General features: G+C 41.0%; 1 protein-coding gene across 5 annotated transcripts in view; it reads right to left on the bottom strand.

Moving 5' to 3' along the window:
- Positions 1–568: 568 nt before the first annotated feature.
- SLX4IP (SLX4 interacting protein) overlaps positions 569–21,616 on the bottom strand; it is a 69,745-nt gene continuing 48,697 nt past the window's right edge. For 3 of the 5 annotated variants that reach the window (XM_077176308.1, XM_054628919.2, XM_077176309.1), the window contains 4 exons: positions 18,371–18,448; positions 16,385–16,473; positions 3,844–3,956; positions 569–2,378 (listed from right to left, as the gene is read on the bottom strand). In XM_077176308.1, coding sequence (XP_077032423.1) covers positions 1,544–2,378; positions 3,844–3,956; positions 16,385–16,473; positions 18,371–18,448 — 1,115 coding nt within the window. In that variant the 3' untranslated portion in view covers positions 569–1,543. The remainder of the gene's footprint in view (positions 2,379–3,843; positions 3,957–16,384; positions 16,474–18,370; positions 18,449–21,616) is intronic. The other 2 variants (XM_077176307.1, XM_054628922.2) reach the window with 1 other exon arrangement.

Raw genomic sequence — 21,616 nt, 5'->3', positions numbered from 1 at the left:
AAAGTCCAGCTCCTGGCCCTGCACAGGACACCCCAACAATCCCACCTGTGCAGGGGAGCGTTGTTCAAAAGCCTCCTGAGCTCTGCCAGGTGCTTGGTGCAGTGACCACTTCTCTGGGGAGCCTGCTCAGTGCCCAGCCAGGTTCTGGGTGGAAAACCTCTTCCTGATAGCCAAGCTAAACCTGCCCTGACACAACTTCAGGCCATTCCCTCGGGTGCTGTCACTGTCCCCACACAGAAGAGATCAGTGCCTGCCCCTCCTGTTGCCCTCACCAGGAAGCTGCAGCTGCAGTGAACTGTCCCCTCAGTCTCCTCCAGGCTGAACAGACCCAGTGCTGCTGCTCCTCACAGGGCTTCCCCTCAAGGCCTTCACCATCCTCATGCACTCCTCTCAAGTTCTCAAACACCTTTGTATCTTTGTTACATTCCAGTGCCCACAGCTGTCCCCAGCCCTCCTGGGGGAGGCCAGGCCAGAGTGGGACAGTGCCCTCCTGGGCCTGCTGCATGCCAAGGACATGGCTGGCCCCCTGGCTGCCTCAGGGGCTGGGTCACACTGAGCTTGAGAATGATGAAAGAAAATGGCTTATACATTTATTCTACACATTTTAAAAGATAAGCATGAAATAAAAAAGGTACATTTCCTCAGCTCATTAGCATTTAAATTTAAGAAGCAGTATGAACAAGCACTGTAAAATTAAAATTTATCTTAAAATAAGATTTGACTCTGGTATTACTTCCACATGAAAACCAGTGTGTTGCCCTTGCACACAAGCAAGGCCTCATTTTGAAACATGTATCCATAAAGATGTGCATACATGTTTATAGATGAACTTCACCCAAGAACAATGTTTGCACATCCAGGTGTAAATATATAAATCTAAATATATAAAAGAAACCTTCATTCTTCCCCAAGACTGAATGCATGATGACTTGTATCTACAACAAGGGCTAGAATTAAATGTTCATATCAAAACTACACAAGCAGAAACTATAGTTATTTTGACACTTCTCTAAAAAAGTGGGCCTCAAATCATCAGCTATTAATCCGGGTTAAAGACTTATTTGAAATAAACTTAATTTGCTTTATTGCTGTAGAGATCGTGAGAGTAAACCACAAACTTTCTAATATAGAGAAAGGGTTAATTTTTTACTAAAATAAACTACATGCTCAGAAACAAACAAGATAGCAAATAACTGCAGCTGCAAACAGTCACACAAAGAGTTTTAACTTTTGCTGTTAGCAGCTGATATGACTTTTTAATAGCGCTAAATATGTATAAATCTAAAATTTTGCTTAGTAAATATTATTTTATAAGAGATGTTTCTTTCTATAAATATGATGCTGGCTTGTGCAATAATCATGACTAATTCCTAAAGACTTAAAAGGATTACCTGTATTACAGTGCCAACTGACTAAGATCCTTAGTTAACTAAATTTTCTTAATGTGTTCTCTAATTTTGATTTTGTATTTTTATTGTTTTCCATAATTTGAATTGCTTCCTGCTCTTTCCTTAGGCACAACCTTGGCTGACCACCCATGCTATCAAGGCAGTATTTCAGATTTTGACTTCTTAAGCCTTCGCAGTTTTAACTTCCTGAGACCATTTTCCACTTCTTTTTTTCTTTTTTGGGAAAGCTTCTCTGAAGACACGGGGTGCAGCTCTAGACATGATGTTGGCACTGCAGGCAGCTCTTCAGGGGCTGTGCTTGGCTCATTTTGGCTTGTCTGCACTCCGCTGCTGCTCACAAAGAGAGACCGGGAGGGGTTTTTTCTCAAAGTCAATGACTTCTTGTCAACCATAGTCTCTGTCACATCTTGCTTTGAAAACAACCTGGAATTAAGAGGTGCCGTCTCCTCCAGGAATGGACCCAAACAATTATCCTCACGCTCACTCATTTCTGTATTGATGGAAGTTAAAGGAGTCCCTTCAGAGGACACTTTTGTGAAATGCTCCAACTCTTCCTGTGAACCACTGGTCCGGAGCTGAGCCTGTGCTCTGGTCACTCTCTGGCTTTGTTTAGGAGCCGGCGGCGCTGACTCAGAGCCGCAAGGAGGGCTCTCACTGAGCAGCCTTGCCTCTGGCTGCTCCAGAGAGCGAGGTTTGTGCTGGCTGTGAACCTCCTCTGGCTGTCCCTGATGAACATCCTTTCTCTGCTCTAGCACAGGAAGGCCCAGGCTGCTCTCAGCTGTGTTTGTGCAGTCCTTCAGCAGGCCTGGGCTCCTGCGCTTCACAGCACACCGAGCACTGAGAGAAGGCCCACAGTCACTGTCTCTGTTCTCTGTCTGCAAGTCTGCCCAGCCAAGACACACCTTCTTGGAGTCCTTGCTGATTTGAGGTTTGCTTGCACTACTTCTCCTTGGTTTTGTCCTCTTCACACTGCAATAAAAAGGAATTTTGTTTTTTAAATTAAAAAAAGAACATTTACTGACTCCATTTACTGTTTTTCCAACTCTGAAACACCACTTGGGCCACCCTCTTTCTGAACGTGGAAAAAAATCCCTGTGTATCATCTTGACAAGCAGCAATGTTTGTCTAGTGTGGATAATATCAAGTGTTATCCATCTGATTTTCCACTGTGCTAGGGGAGAGCCCTATTTATTAATGACTAAGCCATGAAGGAGTGAGTTCACACTCTTTTCCAAGAGGCAGAACTGAATTCATTACAGATGTTAAAGGTCAACAGAGCAGAAGTATATTGAATTCCTCTCTGAACTGGCTAGATAAAATAGCATTTCCTAAGTGCCTAAATGATTGCAAACCATTCCCATATATCCACATGCATAATGCATATCTACAGGACAGAGGGGGCAGGCAGGAGAGGCAGTGAGTGCGCCTCTGTGTGAGAGCTCCTAATCTCTATTTTAGAATGTTCCTCTGGAATTTTTCCCAGGACATTTCAAAGCATTGCTTTAAAGTTAACCACTACTCATCAAGCCCATTCATCTGGCAAGAACTTGGGTAATGCAAGTAGATGATATTCTGAAAGGAATTACACAGGAAAATGGGATCACAAGGGACCTGATGGAGTGTCAGTACATAAACTCTCCTCAGCAGACCTATGGATCTGGATTTCACACAGCCCTTAAGATGAACTTCATGCCCAAGTCCTGAAGTGCATTTGGAGTCTAAACACACAGTTGCTAGAGATGGCCCCAAGCTGAGACCACGTTCTGCTGCACAGCAGCTCCCAGGACAGAGCATCTAACTCCTCTCAAAGAGGGCTCACCCAAAACAGGTAGAACTGGCATACCTCCAAAGCTAATCTCATTGCTAAAGACAACACAGATGAGACAACAGTGGTAAAAAGAAAAGTTGCCAGGGTTCACAGCAAATCCCTGATTTCACAGGTGATTTGGGGCTGCTGGCATCTCCCACAACCTGGGGTGGAGTCCTGGTACCACATGGAGCAGTGACAAGTTCAGCTGATCAGCTCATCCTCCCCATCCATCCAACCAGGGATACTCTTTAATTGTGACTACTGATCCAGAATCTCAAAATGAACAACAAAAAAATATTTGTGAAGTGTTTTTCACCCAATTCAAGCATCACATATTTATTTTGGCTCAGAGCTTCACTCAAGGAAAAACAGCCTGTTTTGACTCTGCCTAGTGCTACGTGTTACATCTATGTGGGTTGTAATAGCTTTCTCCATGCTGTAAAAAACATCAATCTTATCCACACTACAGTAGTAATCTTGCAGTAATTAAAAAAAATCTTTCGTAAAGAAGTTTATATTATTTAAAATTTTATATTATTTAAAATTTTATTTCATAAGCTAGATTCTACCAAATCAAATTTTACCAATTATAAATTCAAAAGCTTATAAAGAATAGTGGCATACATTTTCCTCAGGATATCTTGCTTTATTTGTTCACTCAGACTAATCTTAAGCTTCTTGTTCTCAGCAGATTCAGTAAAATATTCAGACGTCCCATTGGAAAGTTCTTCTTTCTGCTCCAAAAGAAAATACAGGTTTAAAGCATGACACATCAAACTGTGATTATTCAACAGAAAGCTCCATTTCTAATACTAAGATTTACAGCTGTTCTTTATTATTTTGATCTGAGCAGTCTAAAAGAAAATTATTTTTAATCTTTTAATATTTGGGAGTCTAGTCAGTTCCCTCCCCTTGACTCCCAAGCAACATATTTCGTATGCTAAAATACACCGCAAACAAACAACGCTGCAATGTAAAGGACGTAGCTTTCCAAACCATCTGAGGAAACTGTTGGCAAATATTTGACATCTTTGTGGCTCAAACTGTGACAAATGCCAGGAATCTCTCTTGCAGACAGGAGCACGCTTGTCAGTTTTTTTCTGAAGAGACTGACTGGCGCAGTGGTCTATACACTTATTCTCAGAGGAATTCCCATCATTTTCCATACTTACAAAAAACCATACACAGTGTTATTTGCTCATTGAGCAAGGCAAGGGTTAAAACTTTTAATTCTAACATTTAAACGCTCACAGCTTGTAGTGGTTGGCTACTACAGGACACCAGGGGAATTCTTTCTGGTCTCAGCTAACAGCAGCACCATCCTTTTACATAACACGAGGTTGGGGCGAGCGGGAGGGAAGGAAAATGCTCTTTTTCTTCAAGCTGTGAGCACTTCCCTTCTCAATGAAACAATCTCAACCAGAGAAGGGCCATTTGCTGATTTCACCATTAACTACTGCACACTCCAAAAAAATATTATCTCTGAGGCCACGGAGGAGAGGAAAAAGAAGTGGTGAAGTCAAGGGGAGAAGAGGCTTTGTGCCTCTCCTTGTCTTTGAGAGCACTTTTCTCCCTCAGCCCCCACGATGCAGCCTCTGACAGGACTGCCCAAATGCAGGGGAGCTCCAGCCCATTCCTTGGTGAGGCTCTGGAGCCAGGTGGTGTGGAAGAGCTGAGGCACACAGAGACAGCCAGCAGAGGCACAAGGCCACAGCCTGTGCATGACCCCTGCCTGGAACAGCCCTTGGGAACCTGTCACTTAGGGGAGATCAAGCCCTGCCCATTTTTATTTCTGTTTTAGAGGAGAGGGCAAGGGGACCTCCATGCTCTTTCCAGAAGAAATAGCCAGTGAAAACAGCTTCCTATTTTGCAAGATGATGGAGAGTAGTCAGGCAAAGAAGTAAAGCCATTTTGGCACTTAAAAAAACTACAGCTGTTCTAAGCCTTCCTCTCAGAGACAAGTTACACAAATGTGCACATTGAGCCATGTATGAAGTTCTGTCCACTCGTGGTGCAACGAGTCTGTTTACAGCAGGCAGAAAACAGCATACATACAATGTGATCCCAGCCTCAGAAATCAAGCTTAACTAGTTTAATCTGAGGGATTAATTGCTGCTTCTATTCTTGCTGGAGGTAGATTCCCCTAATTTGACTAAATATATTTTCATACTTTGTAAGCTATTAAAGAAAGAAATACTACTAAGATACTTGAGCCCTATGCTAATTTTAAGAAAAGGCAGAGACTGCAAAGTCTGTAGAAACTATTTTGATTTCCAGTAACAGCCACACAACTTGGAGGCTGAAGGGTCTTGCACAATCACCCTGCATCAAAGCAGCTGGAGAGCACTCATACTTGGCCAGAGAGCTGGATCCCATCTGAGTTCCTGCTGGGTGGAAAAGGGTAAAGTTAATTCTGTTAAATCTTCTTCAGCCCCCAGCGCACTGACCAGGCCAGGATCAGCAGCCCACTCAGGCAACTCTTGTCACTGTGGCAAGCAAGGCAAGGAGCCCTTGGTACAAAATCCAGGGGAGGACTGGGGATAGCTCCTGTCCCCATGTACTCCCTACTGCAGATAAGGAATAAGCCCCAGCTCTGACCTGCCTCTGACTCCAGACCCCACAGGACTGGGATGGTCCTGCCAGGCTGAGAGGAGCAGACCCTGCAGAGAGGCCAGGATGGCAGAATCACAGCACTTGTGAGTTGAGTCAGGCTGGAGCTAATGGCCCCAAGTTGCAGGGCTAACACATTCCCTTCACTGCGCTGTCATCGACCTTTTGTTTTGCTTTCAAATAACTTATCACACAAAGCAGTGACAGAAAGGGTTAAGGCATCAAAAAAAGTAAAAACCAAAATGATTTATATGTGAAACACTTCTGAACATGCCCTCTAAGTACAGTAGATTTTCCCCTCGGAACCACACCCTGTAAGTGCTGTATTTTGAGAGCTGAACAATTAACATAAGGCATATGAGTCAGGCTCTGAAAGACTCTGTGGGAACCAGAGAGCCTTTTGCTATTAGTAGTGATGTAAACTCCCTAAGGCTGGAATAAGTCCACAATAGAAGGCAGAGGGAGTCATAAATAACAACAGTGGGCACTCCATATACTACTAAGACACACAGCCATTATTGGTGATACTTCCTTTATTTTCTTTATTAGACTTAATAATTTTAGTTAATTAAAAAAAAAAATAAAACACACCGTCTGTTTTGGGAACACTATTTATTTCCTATGGGAACTTCAGGACTTGCTAAAGAAAGAAAAAAAGCTAATCTGCTCTCATCCTGTCTAGTAATCCCTGATCCCTTTTAGGCAATGAAATAATTAAAGAAAAATATTCCAGGCATAAAAGGGAGGACAGCAGAAGCAGACATCATATAAACAATGACACCATGACAGAGAAAAACGTCAAAGCACCGCCAGACTTGCGACTCGACTCTGAGAGAGCTGCAGGGAGTGGGATCACTGCTAACAAATTAAAACCACATTTCTTGGCAAATTGTTAAAGACAGACATATTTACATTTGTATAGAGACTGGGTGGGCACAAAAGATTAAAATGCTTCTCTAGCCCTTGAACTGCCAAGTTCTATTAGAAATATGTGCTCTTAAAATCCCAGGGTAAGCTCAGTCCTCTTTGTCACTAAAACTGCAGAGAAGGGCCCACAGAAGTGACGCTTGCAAAGTCTTACCAGCCTACCTGCTCATGACACTGGCCTCCCCAAACCTGAATTCAAGGTCCTTAACACTTATCCAAAAGAGATGTTTGGGGGAAGAAAAATCTCTATCAAAACCTACAGAGAAATATCAGGCACACTGCTAGGCACAGAACATACTTCCTGTAAGGTTTATCAAATTGAAGATTCCCTTTTTTTTTCAGCGATCTTACACCACTTACTACACACTCAAGCTGAAAAAGAAACCCTCAGAAGTGCAGAAGTGGCAGTCGCTGCTGTCTCCATCTCTCTCCAGGGCAGCTGAATTCAGCAGTACAGCACTAAATGTCTGTTAAAGAACTACCCATGGATGGGCACTTGTGAGGGACCCTTACCCTGAAGAGGAACTCATTACCCTGAAGCAGAGTGAAAGCTCTGGCCTTTCCAGCATGACAATATACTCATACAAATACTCTTTTCTTTTTTTGCTTCCAGTCTAATACTGGATTGAAAGAAAATCTTCAAAGTGAACACTGCTGCCCCCCCTTTCCTGCCTCTCTGGTGTCATGCTTGCTTGCTGTCTCTCACTCTTCTCAGTGCCACAAGCTTATAAAGTAAGACTAAGAGATAATTAAATTTCATGTCTGGTTCCCAACCCCATAATACAAAACACAGTTTTAAAAATGCATTTATCAAAGTGGCTCATCAAAAATACTTAATAGAATACATCAGTGGGTTCAAGAAATCAATTTTTACATCATGGTGGCAAATGGGAGGGGACTATAAAGATAATAAAAGAGGCAAAGCTATGAACTAACGTATTATCCCAGGTCCATACAATAAAACTAAAATTAGTGAAATGAGTAAGACAGAAACCCTTACTGAGGGGAGCTTTAGGTAAGGTTGCGATTGGATGATTTCTCTCAGTGTCATTCTAAGCTGTATCATGAGCTCAACCATCAAAGATAACCTTTAAGTTTCAGAGGTGTCCTGACAGATGATGGGCAGATCAGAGAGGTCAGACAGGACTCCTTCCAATCTGATAAGCAAAAAGGGCTCCTTAAAGCAAGTGGGGAGGCTTCTGAGGGAAGGATGAATCAGACATTACCATCTAACTGATAAAAAAGTGACAGAGACAGGACTTTGGGTCTCGTCTCCTGCCTTCTCCCAACCCACATGAAGGAAAAGCTTCCCACAGTTTCAAGATGCAAATTTTTTTGCATTTCCAATGTAGTGATGCATCAGTCCTGGCAGTTCTACATATGAACTCCAACCACATCATAAAACACTTGTAGAAGTTTTCCAAGTACAGAAATGGATATTAATCTCAACCTGAAATACAGTTCCTTGATCAGATTTGTGGAATATTGCTCTACATTTTAAAGTTGACTGCCCTGCTGTAAAAGCCAGTGAATTCCAGTAAAAGCCATTAAGGTTACACTGGAATACTGGTATTGCCTTTGAAATAAGTATTTTTAAGGAATGCTGGTGGTTTTCAAAAAACTCCAAATTCAATCTTGAAAAGAATGTAACAACCAGAGCAAACTGCATCTGTCCAGGAGGAGCAGAACTGTTCAACCTTCCCATGACCTAGCAGAGAAGGCAAAAATCAAACTCCTGGATGAGCACAGTCTTCATCATCTACCACCAAAATTCCCTTGAACGTGACACCACAGATTTTCAGTCCTGCTGCTCAGGAGACCCTCTGGTCTGCACTATTTAGTCCAAGCATTGGCCCAGACTGTTACAAGCCCCTGTGATACACATTCCACTCAAAACACAAGGTGTGAACCCAAGTTTCTCACTCAATACATAAGTCCTGTCGATTACAAACATTCCAAAGGTCCCCCAGGCATCACCAGATTAGCTTAAAGCATTTGACTTCTATGAGGAAAATGCCTTCTTCCTTTTGAAGTATTTGGTTCAGATTTTAACTGTATTTCACATATAGGAGGAATCCCAGACTGTTCTGAGTGTTGGAAATTCAGAGCTCTCTAGATTTGCATTTGAATACCCACTAAAGAAGAGAAAATAGAAGAATTCCTGCTGTAAATGGCAGAGAACAAATGAAATGTGATTCTTCCTAAAACTTAGGAGCTGCAGGGGGGCCTTTTTATAAATCAGACCTGTGTGTAACACAGGGAGCAAATACCCCATCACACTTTCTAAAGGCACAGAAGTGCTCCCAAAATAACTGATTTATTTACATACTGAGCAGCACATGACACTGGCTGTGTGCATTTGCTTGAAGGCAAGAACTGCTAAAATTAATGTTAAGTAATTGAGCTATTAATCATTCTGATTTTATACACTGATGCTACAAGACTCAGATTCTATCTTCAGAGAAAGTGTCCACTGATAAGAAATGGAGGAGTAGACAACAGCTTTTCAACCAAATTAAGTTCTCTCAATGACACTAAAGAAAAATCTAAAGCATAGTGACAGTGGATTTTTACCTTTTTAAAGGAAACCATTGTTTTGTAATCATGCATCTTCAGCCAGCCATTTCCATCAATTTTTAGGTTCCTGACTCCAGTAATTATGAAAGAGGATGTGCACGTGAGACACACATTTCATGCTTGAAAGAGCTTTTTATAAAATAAGGGAATAGCAATTTGCTGTGGTGCTTGACCCCTTTCTCCAGCTTACAAATCAAGAGAGAATATCTGAGGCAGGCCCTCCTGTAATCCTGTACTACAGCTTTTCACAGGCTGGCATGAGGATCCTCTGTGTGCCTACCAAACCTCACTGGCAGCCAGTGCAGATGTCCCTCAGCATCACCGAAGCAAACTGCATGTGCCCTGGCATAGCATGGGTTATATGACATAGGAGAATACTCCTTGGAGCACATGATGTGTACAGTGTGATTCAGATGCCCAACACTTGGATACTTACAGGAAAAAAAATCTGGAAAAAAAATACATCAATTTTATGCTATTTTGTTGTTTTTGTGCAATTACAATATGCAGTAACACCCGGAGGAGATGTTGTAAAGAATAACTAATGCTCTTGATCCCACTGGTTATACAAACCCAAAATATGTAAAACAAGAATAGCACAGCTCAGGAAATAATTACTGTTCAACAGTTTAATGTTTTAGCTTGGTTTCCAAAACCAACACCAGTACCACCACCCTGAAAACCCCCAAGACTTCTGAGCCCACACTGGGGATCTGTCCCTCCAAATAATTTCAAATAATTACAAATTGTTCAAAAATCCTGCCGTGAACTTTACCATCATATATTTCACTTCCCTGTTCAGTCAAGTATAACTTCCTATTAGTTCTAAGAGATTTCTGCTGAAGACTGAGGAACAGATTGCTCCTTAAAACAATTTTTTAAAATCCTGTCAAATATTTTTTGCCCAACAGGAATATCAAGAATTATTATCAAAACCTTAAGTAAGTTAATCCTTTTCAAATCCTAGATCCACCAAAATCTCACAGATGTACCAAGACAAATAAAATCTTTGGCTCCCTGCAGTTTAACATGAGCCCTGCCAGCCTCCCCCCACCCCTGCCAGGGGTGCCCGTCCTCTCCAAGCCTGCAGAGAGGAAAGAGCAGAGAATCAGGTCAAATCCACATGAAGCACCAGCATAAGCTGTGACAGCAACAGTGAGAGGGGAGAGGAAAATGAGGGAGGTGAAAGGATGATGACAGATGATAGTATCTTAAATAACCACAAGGCTTTGACAAATGGGAACTTGTGAACGCTGCTAAGTAGTGAGATTTAAATCAACTGGAGGACTCATAAAAAGCAACTACCAAAATGAGTAAAAGATTACTCAATTTGTCCCTACTTTTTGAGGATTGCTTCACATGGAAATAATTTTACAACCTTAATCATTTATACTGCTGCTACAGGACCATCTATATTTCTGCTCTGCTTCACCTGATTTTGCATAATGAGGTACTCATTTATTGAGGATGCATTCCACTTACTTTTTGGAGTTAAGGCAATAAATATTACTTTTTATTTCATTCCATACATACTCTAATATTCTGTTTGCTTTTCAGATAAATAATGCCACAGGAGAAAGTTTTCCAATCAATTCCTTGCAGCAACATCTTGGCCTTTTTCCAGCCATCACACAGTTAATGCACTCAGCAATTTGCATGAGCACAGCAATTGTTCTTTTCAGTAAAAATACTGTGCATTTATCAAGAGATGATTTTCATTTACAGCCCTAGCGCCTCTCTACCCAGCTCTGGGAGGTTTCTCTGAAATTCTCCAAAGCCTTCTCTGATCCTGACTAATTGAAATAATTGTGTCAGTTTTCATTTTATCATTTGTCCACTTCTCTGGATAGTTAATGCAGCAGACAGCTGTGAGACGTTTGCCATGCAGAAAATAAATCAGTTTGGAAGCTAAGAGAAGAAACTGCGACAAGTTCAGACAAATCTCACTGAGGCAATTCCCAGCATCACCGCTCTCTCTCAGGTCTCCTCCCTGCCCTCCTGCAGGAGCTCCTGCCCCGCTCGGAGCTGGCAGAAGGGAGCACACACACAGAGCCCAGCTGCTCCCACCCAGGGCAGCTCGGTGTGCACCAATCCCAGGACAGTGAGATGCAGGAGCACAGCCCTTCCGGCAGCGCTGCTGCAGGAGCGGGATCTGCAAGGAGAAGAGGCAGAGAGCTGGCACGAAAGGGAATACTGGAAAGCTGCTGCAGCCTTCTTTTCATGCCTGAGTCAAAGACTTCAGGATCGTTCCTCTGAGATGCACTTTCTCAGGGACAGCAGCCCAATGACTGAAGCTAATTGAAAGCTACACCAACAATGAAAGGGAAGTCTCACCCTTACCTAACACGTGGTCCTGCCAAGGATCAACCCCGAAGGGATCTGGCTCAAAGTGAATCATGCAAACAAAAGAAATGCAAGCCAAAACCACCCCTTGTTTGCAGAGGGGTCACTGGATGACCCCAGCACTGACGAACACTGAAGACAAGAATGCTCAGGGAAGCAAATGCAGGAGGAATGCAGAACAGGAAGGATGAGTAAAAAAAAAAAGTGACAGAAGCTTGAGGTGTCAAAAGTGAGAACTCATCCAAGCAATTCTTTGCCTGTTCTACTAATATGGTATTTGGCTAAAGTTCATTAGTCTGCAGTTTCCCCTCTCTACCTTTTTGAAAGAAGTAGTGAACCCTGCTCATATTTACCAACTACAGCTTAATGATTTTCTCCTGTTTAATACAGTAACTGAAAAAAATTCAGCACATTATCTAAAATTCCAGAAAACTAGATTTTATAAAATTCAAAAAAAAGGACAGTGACATAAAAAAGCCAGCAATAAGACAAATATTACAAGAAATGTAACATTAACACGTTGTGGATGTTACTTTCAAACCCAGGTAACTCTAGCTGCTACCTAAAGGCTGCTTCAGCTCCATTCATCCAAATCCTGGCTGCATGCTCCTGCAAGGTTTTTTGCATCACAATTGGCAAGTGTGTGGGTACAGAATGAGTTGGTTCAGTGAACTGACATGATGGAAAACTAATCCTCCAACAAAAAACAGAGAAACTTCACAAATAAATCATTTTCTGCTAGGTCAAGTCAATGAACAAATTCATTCTCAGCTGAAGAATCACTTGGTCCATTGTACCCAGAAAGGAAAGGAATATGTGGCTGGATGTAGAGGGGATGTGGAGTGACCTTTTCAGTAGCAGCCCACCAGCACAGCAGCTTCACTGTAATATTTTATACACATATATAGATATACACACGTACCAAGATTTGTACTTACAGTGTGAATTGTGCAATTCTATTTCACAGCATTTCCTTCTTCCCCTACCCAATCTGATATCACTTAACAATAAGTGTTTAAAGCATTTAAGATAACTAAATTCCACATAAAGTCCTGTACTGATCTTTACAAATTGCTGCTATCTGAAGTTTTCATTCTACATTCCAATAGACACACTATTCCAGCATACACTCCAGTGGGACAGATCTATTAATTACAGCTAAGTTTCATGTTTGCATGAAAGAACCAGAAGCCTCTTCCCAGTACAATCAAAAGCCAAGCAAACCCTGTCACTAAGGCTCTTAGGAGTTTTAAGAATGAGAATTCTCTAATGCTCCTGAAAAGTATTACAATGACCCAATCCATAAGTCAGATATGTATGAAGAAGATGAAATAGGCTTTTTCCCTGCTAGGGATTTAAAAAAGCACTGGGCACATCTTTAGCACTTTTTTCTCCGTCTGTACCTGTTGAGGGGTTTTTTTGGTTGGTTTGGTTTTTAAAGTGCAATATTCTGCTGGAATAGAATCGTTATTTTTGTCTAATATTCTCCGTAACTTAACAAGGCTCAGTGGAAAACCCAAGACCTTTTTCATAAAGACAGGATCTTCTACTCCTCACTTTCTTTTCTGATTTTACTGAAACAGTAATTTCAAATTTTCACTTTAATACCATCTTGAGCTTAACCTCCTTCATGCTTTCCCTAGAAGTGCTTCCTCTCATAGATTCTGGTATAAAGCTGATGTGGTTATCAATGAATACTCCATTGTTTGCACATTTTCAAATGCCCATAAGCCTTCCACCCATTTCCATTTCCACTGTTTCCCCAGATAACCCATTTCAAATTTTCCATTATAGCTCCCTACATAATAATAATCAAGAAAATGCCGTCACTGACAAAGATGACTAATCTCTCCAGAGCTCTTATACATTTCCTTGGGTTTCCTCTTTTGCCATGTTCCCAAAACTGTCTTCTTTTTCAAGATAAAACTATTCAAGATAACAAACCTAGTTTGGTAAAACAGGAAACAATGGTTTTATGTTTAAGCTTAGCATTAATCACTCAGCCTATTCTTCCATCTTTTCCTTAAGACTTCCAATTTGCTTATGTAACTTCAATAACTTGCTATATTGTTTCTTTACTAGAGATTTCCCTTCTTCCAAAATGCTATTACTGCCTGCAGCCTGAGTTTTAAACATAACCACGGACACACTCGTTTATAAATACATCCTAGAAAATTACATATTGATAGATTTCCTTCTGCTTTATTTCATCCCTGCTCCTTAGAGGTGCTCTCAAATATTTTATTAGCTTATGCTTAAAGCTAATTTGACAGACTGTCTAATCCACCCTAACCTTAGTCTTAGATGAGGCATCACAGAAGAATTAAAATTGGTTCTCCCAGCAAGTGATGCTGAGGTTTGTGCTTGTGAATATCTCAAAAGCAATCTAATTATGATCTTTCCTAAGTTGTAGGACAAAGATTTCATTTCATAGCTGGCTACATCCCATGAAATTCGTTGTTTAAGCACAGCCTATTTTGGAGGTACACAGAACAGCCTAAAAGTCAGAGAAGAGGCAAAGAATGAAGGGCTGAAGACAGGTGGAGGACCAGAACTGTGGTCAGTGAAGGAAACCTGCACCAGGCTGACATAAAACTGGTTCCCAGTAATGGGAAAGGGGAACACTGAGACTGATTTGTCTTGACAGAGCTCAGGAATGAAAGCCTGACCCAGACCATAAAGCAGCATAAAAACAGTTTAAAAAAATACATAATCACTAAGTCTTGACTAAGTCAATCACAGTCACAGCAACACAGGAAAGTGACAGAGTCTTCATTAATGTATAGTTTACTGCATTTGTAAAACACAAACAGGCCCTCAAATTCAAGGGTGTCAGCTGATTAAAGGTTTAAAAGGACTTGCATCCAACACTGTGGCATTATTCAAACCCAAACAACATGGAGAAGAACACAAAACACAGCCTCATTTTCAGCCCATGACAGACTCTGCAGAGTGTATCAACAGAAAGGTCTTCTGGGTGGTCTTTTGTAGGGCAGAGTTTAGAATTCCAGCCTACTCATGGCTCAACTGCATGGAGAAAAGCAGACACACACAAAGTGCAGATTCTCTGCCTTTCTTTTGCAGTGCCAAAAGCTTGAAAAACTCTCAGTGGCAATCAAACACTCCCCCAGTCTGGCAAAGTACTCAGCTGGAGTATATGACAAATCTGGTCCTAATGTGCATTAGGAACCCTGGAACAACAAAACACTCTGGAGTGGACCCTTTAAGTGAGAGTGGTAAGAATTAAACAGATGCTCCAAAACATTTGCTGAGGGTCTGCTCCCATGTTGCCAAGTTCTTCAAACCAGGCAAGATGCTTAGGGCTAAGTGTCCTTTACTCCCTCCTAGCAGCACACTGCACTGCCCATCCCAGCCAGGGCTGTGCACACACACTGCATCTCTAAGCAAAGCAAACTCCCAAGAGTTTATTGTTGATTAGGCTATCAGCTCACTAAGAGATGTTTGCTTTCTTTTTAAATATAAAAGTGTACAAACTTGCCTTTTAAACAACAAGCAGTTTCCACAGATCAAGATCCAATTTTGAAATTGTAAAGCTAAAGTCCGTAACATTGAATTTTTAAATTTGCCTTCTCCTTCCCACACAAAATCACAAGAAAAACTGAAGAAAACTTCTCAACTCTTATTTTATGGAAAGATGAAAAATACCAAATGAGGGAATTGGATATTTCAAAAGAGTTACTTAAGCAACAAGAAACCCCATAATTATTTCTCAGTCAAAATGCAGAGATAGAATTTTCTACTTCAAGCATTAAGTAGTTTTCAAGACAATACTGAAAAAGTAATAATTTTCCAAAGTACTTCTAGAGCAGGGAGATCTTTTTTTCTGAGAGTGCCAAAAGCATTTGCTTGATTCTTTGACACTTAAGGGTATGTACCAAGCTAGGAATTGAAACAAGAAAATCTGCATTTAGCATTACAAATATGAACACCCTGGCTGGTATTGGAAAAAAAAAGGAGTTGAGTGAGTAAAAGAAAACACGTTTTTTCAAGGGTCAAGCACACTTTAATACATGTAAGATCAGCTCCTAAAATCCACCCAGCAGACCTCAGGGTGTAATTGTGACCCTCAGTGTGAGGCACAGAGTGGCACCTGGGCCCGTGTGAGCACTCCTGAGACAATCAGCACTTAACTGCAGGATAAAATCCAGAAGCCTTTGACCCTGATGAAGCCTTCAGGATGAAATATTTAGGGAGAATTGTTTATGGTGTTTAACCACACACCAGTGCCTTTTCCTCCATAACTGTTTGGGGATTTTTTTCCCAGCAGGGTCAGCACTGATCTGCTTGAGTTGCTGTGCAGAACAAGTGCAAAGAAAACATACAAGAAACCCGTGGACATTACAAACAGCTACATCAGAATTTTGGAAAGTAAATGTTACAAGGACAAAATATAAAAGGAAAAAAGATCCTTAAATCAAGGTGCTAAAATCATATCCAGCTTTCTAAACATGTGGTCTCCAAGACTTATAAGGCTCATAAAATGCTGAGCTTTCAAAATTTCCATTTTTGTCTGCATTTAGGCTTGTTTCAGGATGCCCTTTTGAATACTTTGGCCCAGCTGCTCATGTGACTTTCTGGTGCCAAGATGACAGTAACAAATACTTGCGCAACTACATCTACATATATAAATATTTGCTTCATTTCTATTAAAAACCGCCCAAAATTTATAGAACAGTTTTGTACCTACCAATTCACCACTGTCACATGTCCAAGCACTTGGATCAAAGTCAAGTTTACTGACACAAACGATAAATTTCTCTGGAAACACACGGAGCTCTACACAAAAAGAATTGAAAAGAGGATTACAAAAGTCATAACCACCTTCAAAACCACTCACAACAACAACAACAAACATGTGCTTTTAGTACACAAAATTACTTGTTTTTTTAATTGCATACTAACTCATTTAACGCACCTCTCTAGTTCTCACCTACTCTCTTCTACGTGCCACCCCTCCTTTTGTTTTGTTTTTATAAAGCATTCCAAAAAATCAATAAGTAGAATAAATGGAGTTCCCAAGAGGACAGTCATGGCTGCACATTAGTCCACCTGCATCCCTAGACAGACCCAACAGACAAACCACCTAACAAGGATTTCTTCTGTCCTGTTCTGCGATGAGTCTTTTCATCACAAAAGCTCTACATTAGGTTTGCAGCCCACAACAGCATTCAGCCAGGGCTTGGCACCAAACCTCAGCGTAAGGCCAGGGCACAGAGTTTCACACTCAGCCTACAGAGATTTTTGAAGTCATTAAACAAGGTGGTTAACTACTACTGAATTACACATTTTACTCACAATCACATGGGTTGTTATGAACACAACAAAGTTTCTGTTTACAAAGGATTAAAAATGGAAGGTTCTCAGATTAGAACAGATGAGACAAAGCTTTATTCAGTACCTGGCAATGCTATGGGAAGAGCACAGCTGGATATTTTTTTGTTTACATATGGAATTATTTCCAGATCAGTATCCTCATATTTTCAGCTTGTTTGGTGAGGTTTTTTTTGTTTGTTTGTTTTGGTTTTGTTGTTTTTTTTTTTTGTTGCTGGGTTTTGTTTTTATAAAAAGAGAATTAAAATATTTTGAAGTTTGTTGTATTTCAGAATGAAGCCATAACACTCTGTTTTTGGGGCACAAGAAAGAGACAAGGCCTGCAGAAATAAACTTATGAGATTGATCTCACAGATGTGAAAAATTGTAGAATTGAAGAGTAGGCCAAGTTGCTTCCAGTAATATGCTTTTATTGTTACATTTTATAACAATCTCATCTGCTGGTTAGCAAAATGCAGGTATCTTTAGGTATTCATTGATGCTTTAAAACAGTTCAGATTTAATAGACAGCAAACGATGTTGAGATTCCAATGCAGAAGCTCTGAAATTCTAATCTAACAAGACAAGTTTGATGAAATACTTAAAGTCAACACTGATCTCTTCAGCCAATATAGACTTCGAATATAACCAGGTGGCATTTGAAGACAGATTTAAAGATTTATGAATACCATGAATCCCTACAAAAACAATAAATGATTTTCAAATATGCATTCAATGATTCAGTATTGTCAAGGACTTTGTTTTTTTTGTTTAATGCCAAGAGGACAGAGCAGAGGGCAGTGATCACTGCAGCTCCTTTGCGTTGGTGTTGGCAGGAGAGGGCTGATCTCCCTTCCTGCCAGAGCATCCTGGCTTGAGAGAGCCTGAAGAGCAGCCCTGGTGCCATGACATCACCTACGTCAGGGCTGTCGGGTGTGTGGGGAACCAAAGCCTCTCCTGCATACACTTGTACTGCCTGCTGATGTCACAGCACACTCCAGCAATAATGGAGTGATTCACGCTGCAACCTCTGCCTGATTCACCCTGCAGAGACTCGGGAAAATGCTGAGTCCCGTCATACTTACACAACTTGGTGAGCCTTAGCTGATTACCCCGGGGCAAGGCATGCACAAATTTAAAATTAAGTTAAAAAAAAATCCATCTTATCTCAAGAAACACTTCTCTTTTTATTTTTTTTATGTTTTCAGGAAATCATCTTTTAAAAACGCAAACCAAAAAACCCCACCAAAACCGCCAAGCTCTGAAAACAATTTTGATTTAAGTAGATGAAAATCTGACAGTGTCTTAGTTATGCTCCCTTTCTTTCTCCTCTAAGTAAGTCTGTAAGAAACTGATTTCTTACCACGATAACGTTTCCCTAGAGCACAACGGAGATTAACCCATCTCTTCATAAAGTAGGCAGTAATGTGCAAACTGTTGGCTGCAACATAAAACAAAGGGATAATATTAAGTGTAAGGTATCTTGGGCATTCTGGTCTCAAAGTGCTGTGCATCTGCTAAGACTGGATTGAGAGAAAGCAGCAGCAGCTCAATAATACAAAGGAAAAAGTAACTTTAATGGAATATTTTTCAAAAGAAACTGCTGAACTCCATACTGAACTCTCAAGAAATTCGTGCCTGAAACAGAGCAAAAATCTAGACAAATTAACAACCACCAAGATCTGGAACCCAACAACAGAAATTAAATTAATTAATTGATCAGAGGAGTCATTTGATTAATAGTGCGGTGTCATGCCTTCAGCCACGTTCTACAGGAGCACTGCAGATATCCATTCACTTAACCACCTTCTAGGGGAAGGGGACAGACCTGGTAGGGAAAATAAAAAAGGTAACTACAAAGAAACCCAAGCATCAAAGGGCTCAATTCTACAGTTCCATTGAATGAGGTGAGAAATGGCCACATTTGAACTCTTCAGTATGCACAGCAGCCCGAGCTGGCCTGGCTGACTCAGCCGGTACCTGTAACCTCCAGAGGCTTTTTCACTTTCTACTTCCAACAATGACAGAAATCCTTGTGCATCGGCAGTGTAGGAAATGGACAGAACAGATTCTATTATGGCTGAGAAAGTATTAGGACACAGCTTGTACTTTAGTTCTACTTAGATTCCCAAATGACCCTGGTAAATCAGTTAGCACTTCATTCATGAAGGTATTTAGCAACCTGACTCCCACTGAAAGTGCAAAACCTGACATCTGTGACTCATCCTCCCCAGTCTCCCTGTGCACCTCACTGAAATCAAACTGTGAAAGAGGCTTGGTCATATTTCCCCTAACTTGGATGGGGTCTGCAAGACTTAAATTATTGATGCTTTGAAGACAGTCAGGCACCCTAGGTGCAATTAGCACAGATAAGTTAGAATATGAAGTCCTACTGCTGTTTTTATAATATCACCATTTAAAAAGAAGGAAAGCTTGCTTGTTCCAGTCTCAATCCCTACAGAGCAAGTGCCAAGGCATGTCTTATTTCTAAGTATAAATGCACATCCTCCTGAAGGGTCCCCCTCTCTCCTACAAGATCTTCTGGAGCTCGCCATCGAGTTCCCTTGAGCCTCAGCTCTCATTAACAACTACAGTTATCAATCACAATCAATCCCTTTGAAATTTATCAGCCATCTTTTTTCCTTCCCCTCAGGAAGACACCCAAAATTTGACTTCCTTTTAGAGATCAAGTCAAGATGTAACAAGTTGAACCATCCCTTAAAAATGATGAGCACCAGAGAAAAATTTGGATGCAATCCACCACCTTTATTAACTGTTTACTTAAAAGAACAATTAAGGAAAATTACTCCAGTTTGGCATCCACAATTCTTTATCACTGCTAGTAGGCTTAGTCAAATCAAAGAATTTGCCCTGTATATAAATAAGTTATTAGTGTGATAACAACATATGCCACTGTGACCTTGGAAAGCTGAGAAAGTAGCATTCCTAAAAGTACAGCTTGGAAAACAAATCTTCAGACAGTAAATATTTTAAGTTTTTCTTTCCACCTCCATTTGTTCACAATATTCCACATGTTTTGGGTTTTTTGTGAAAGGCATCTAAAGTGAAAAAAGTGTGAATCTTTGTTTTTCACAGGAAAAGCAGGATGCTTCTTTCTTGAAATTCTTTTATAGATCAGTGACATCTATATCTGTTTATTTTTTTTTTGGTGTCCTGGTATTCTCTGAGAGGCTAAGTGTTTAATCACATGTGATTGACTGAACAAAGTTTCAAATTCTCCTTAGAGGCCCTTCATTCAGCCAGCTACTGCTCTGTGGAAGGGAACACCTACCTCAGATCTGACAAAATAAATAATTATGTAAGAGATCAAGACACCTCTACAAACTACTTTTGCAGCATCAGCTCAAGTCTGAAAGTTTTATAAAGCCTTCAGGGAATTGCACCTGAGCTGCTAAGCTCAGCCCAGAGGGACTAACACTAAAAAATCATTTTAGTTTCCATGATTATTTAATACTTTGCTGAAAAGGCCTGAACAGATATTTGCTGTTACTTGTTGCTAAGCCTGAGAAAATATTAAGATGCACTACATTTAAGATAGCAGTACTTTGAAAGTATCACACAGCTACACTCATTAAATGTTCTGAAACCCTCTTGCACGTGACATATGATCTGCTCTGTAGTCAGCTGGAGTTTGAAAAACTCCCCCAGTTCTAAAGCTGTCAGAGTTACTGCAGAACTATAAAAATGGTGATATCCTTTTTCAGCTTCTCTCTGGGGAAATATATTATCCAATTAGCTATTCTGCTTCATGAAGAAAGAAACTTAAAATTAAGACCCACAAGAAAACCTTCTCCAAGAAGTCCATAGGCTCGCAGCTTTTTAAGCTTTCTACACAGTTACCCAGCATGGGTTTAAATCTGTTTGTGATCTCATGGAAGAACAGACCAACTGATACATACCAAATGCTCTATCACTAACTTCTTTTGAGCACAACACAGAAGTCTGAACCTCAAGCTACAGACAATTTTTCTTCCAGTAATGTAGAAAGTTCACACATCCTGGGCTCAGCAAACCTAGTTGATCCCATCTTCAATTTCCTCTTCACCATGCAACACAGACAAAGCTCCCTTTGTCGATTACCAGCACACAGGCAGAAATAGAATTGTATTTAGTGACTTGAAGTTTTGTTTTTGTTTCAAAACTGGGCACTCTAAATCATCAGATCCAGGGTCCAAAAACAAAACAGAAGAACCAAACCAAACAAACAAACCAGCCCCAAGGAAATAAACAGACCCTGAAACACAAAAGGAGAGTGCACAGAAGTGGTTCTAGAAAAGCCACAGTTCAGTTTCAGCTGAAACAGGCAGTAGTGAGCACCGCCTTTCCAGGGAACAGTAATTTGCCCTGCTTGCTGTACTTCAGCGTCCCTAAGAGTGCCCAGCAGCACTTGCTTTGCAAGGAGAGCCAGGCAGGCTGCCCTGCGCTCCCAGAGGGCTGCCAGGAGCGGCTGTGCTGCCGTGCGCAGCAGTGGGGAGCCCTCCCAGGCTCTGATGGACCTTTCCCTGGGAGGGAGCCTGGGAAAATGCCTCTGAGCTGCTGAGTTATCTGCAGCAGCCTGGCAGCTGTTCACTCCCCAGCACCACCTGGC

The sequence above is a fragment of the Agelaius phoeniceus genome, chromosome 3, assembly GCF_051311805.1.
Source record: "Agelaius phoeniceus isolate bAgePho1 chromosome 3, bAgePho1.hap1, whole genome shotgun sequence".
Lineage (NCBI taxonomy): Eukaryota > Metazoa > Chordata > Aves > Passeriformes > Icteridae > Agelaius > Agelaius phoeniceus.
Note: the sequence above shows the minus strand (reverse complement) of the source record. Positions and strands in the feature narration are given on the sequence as shown.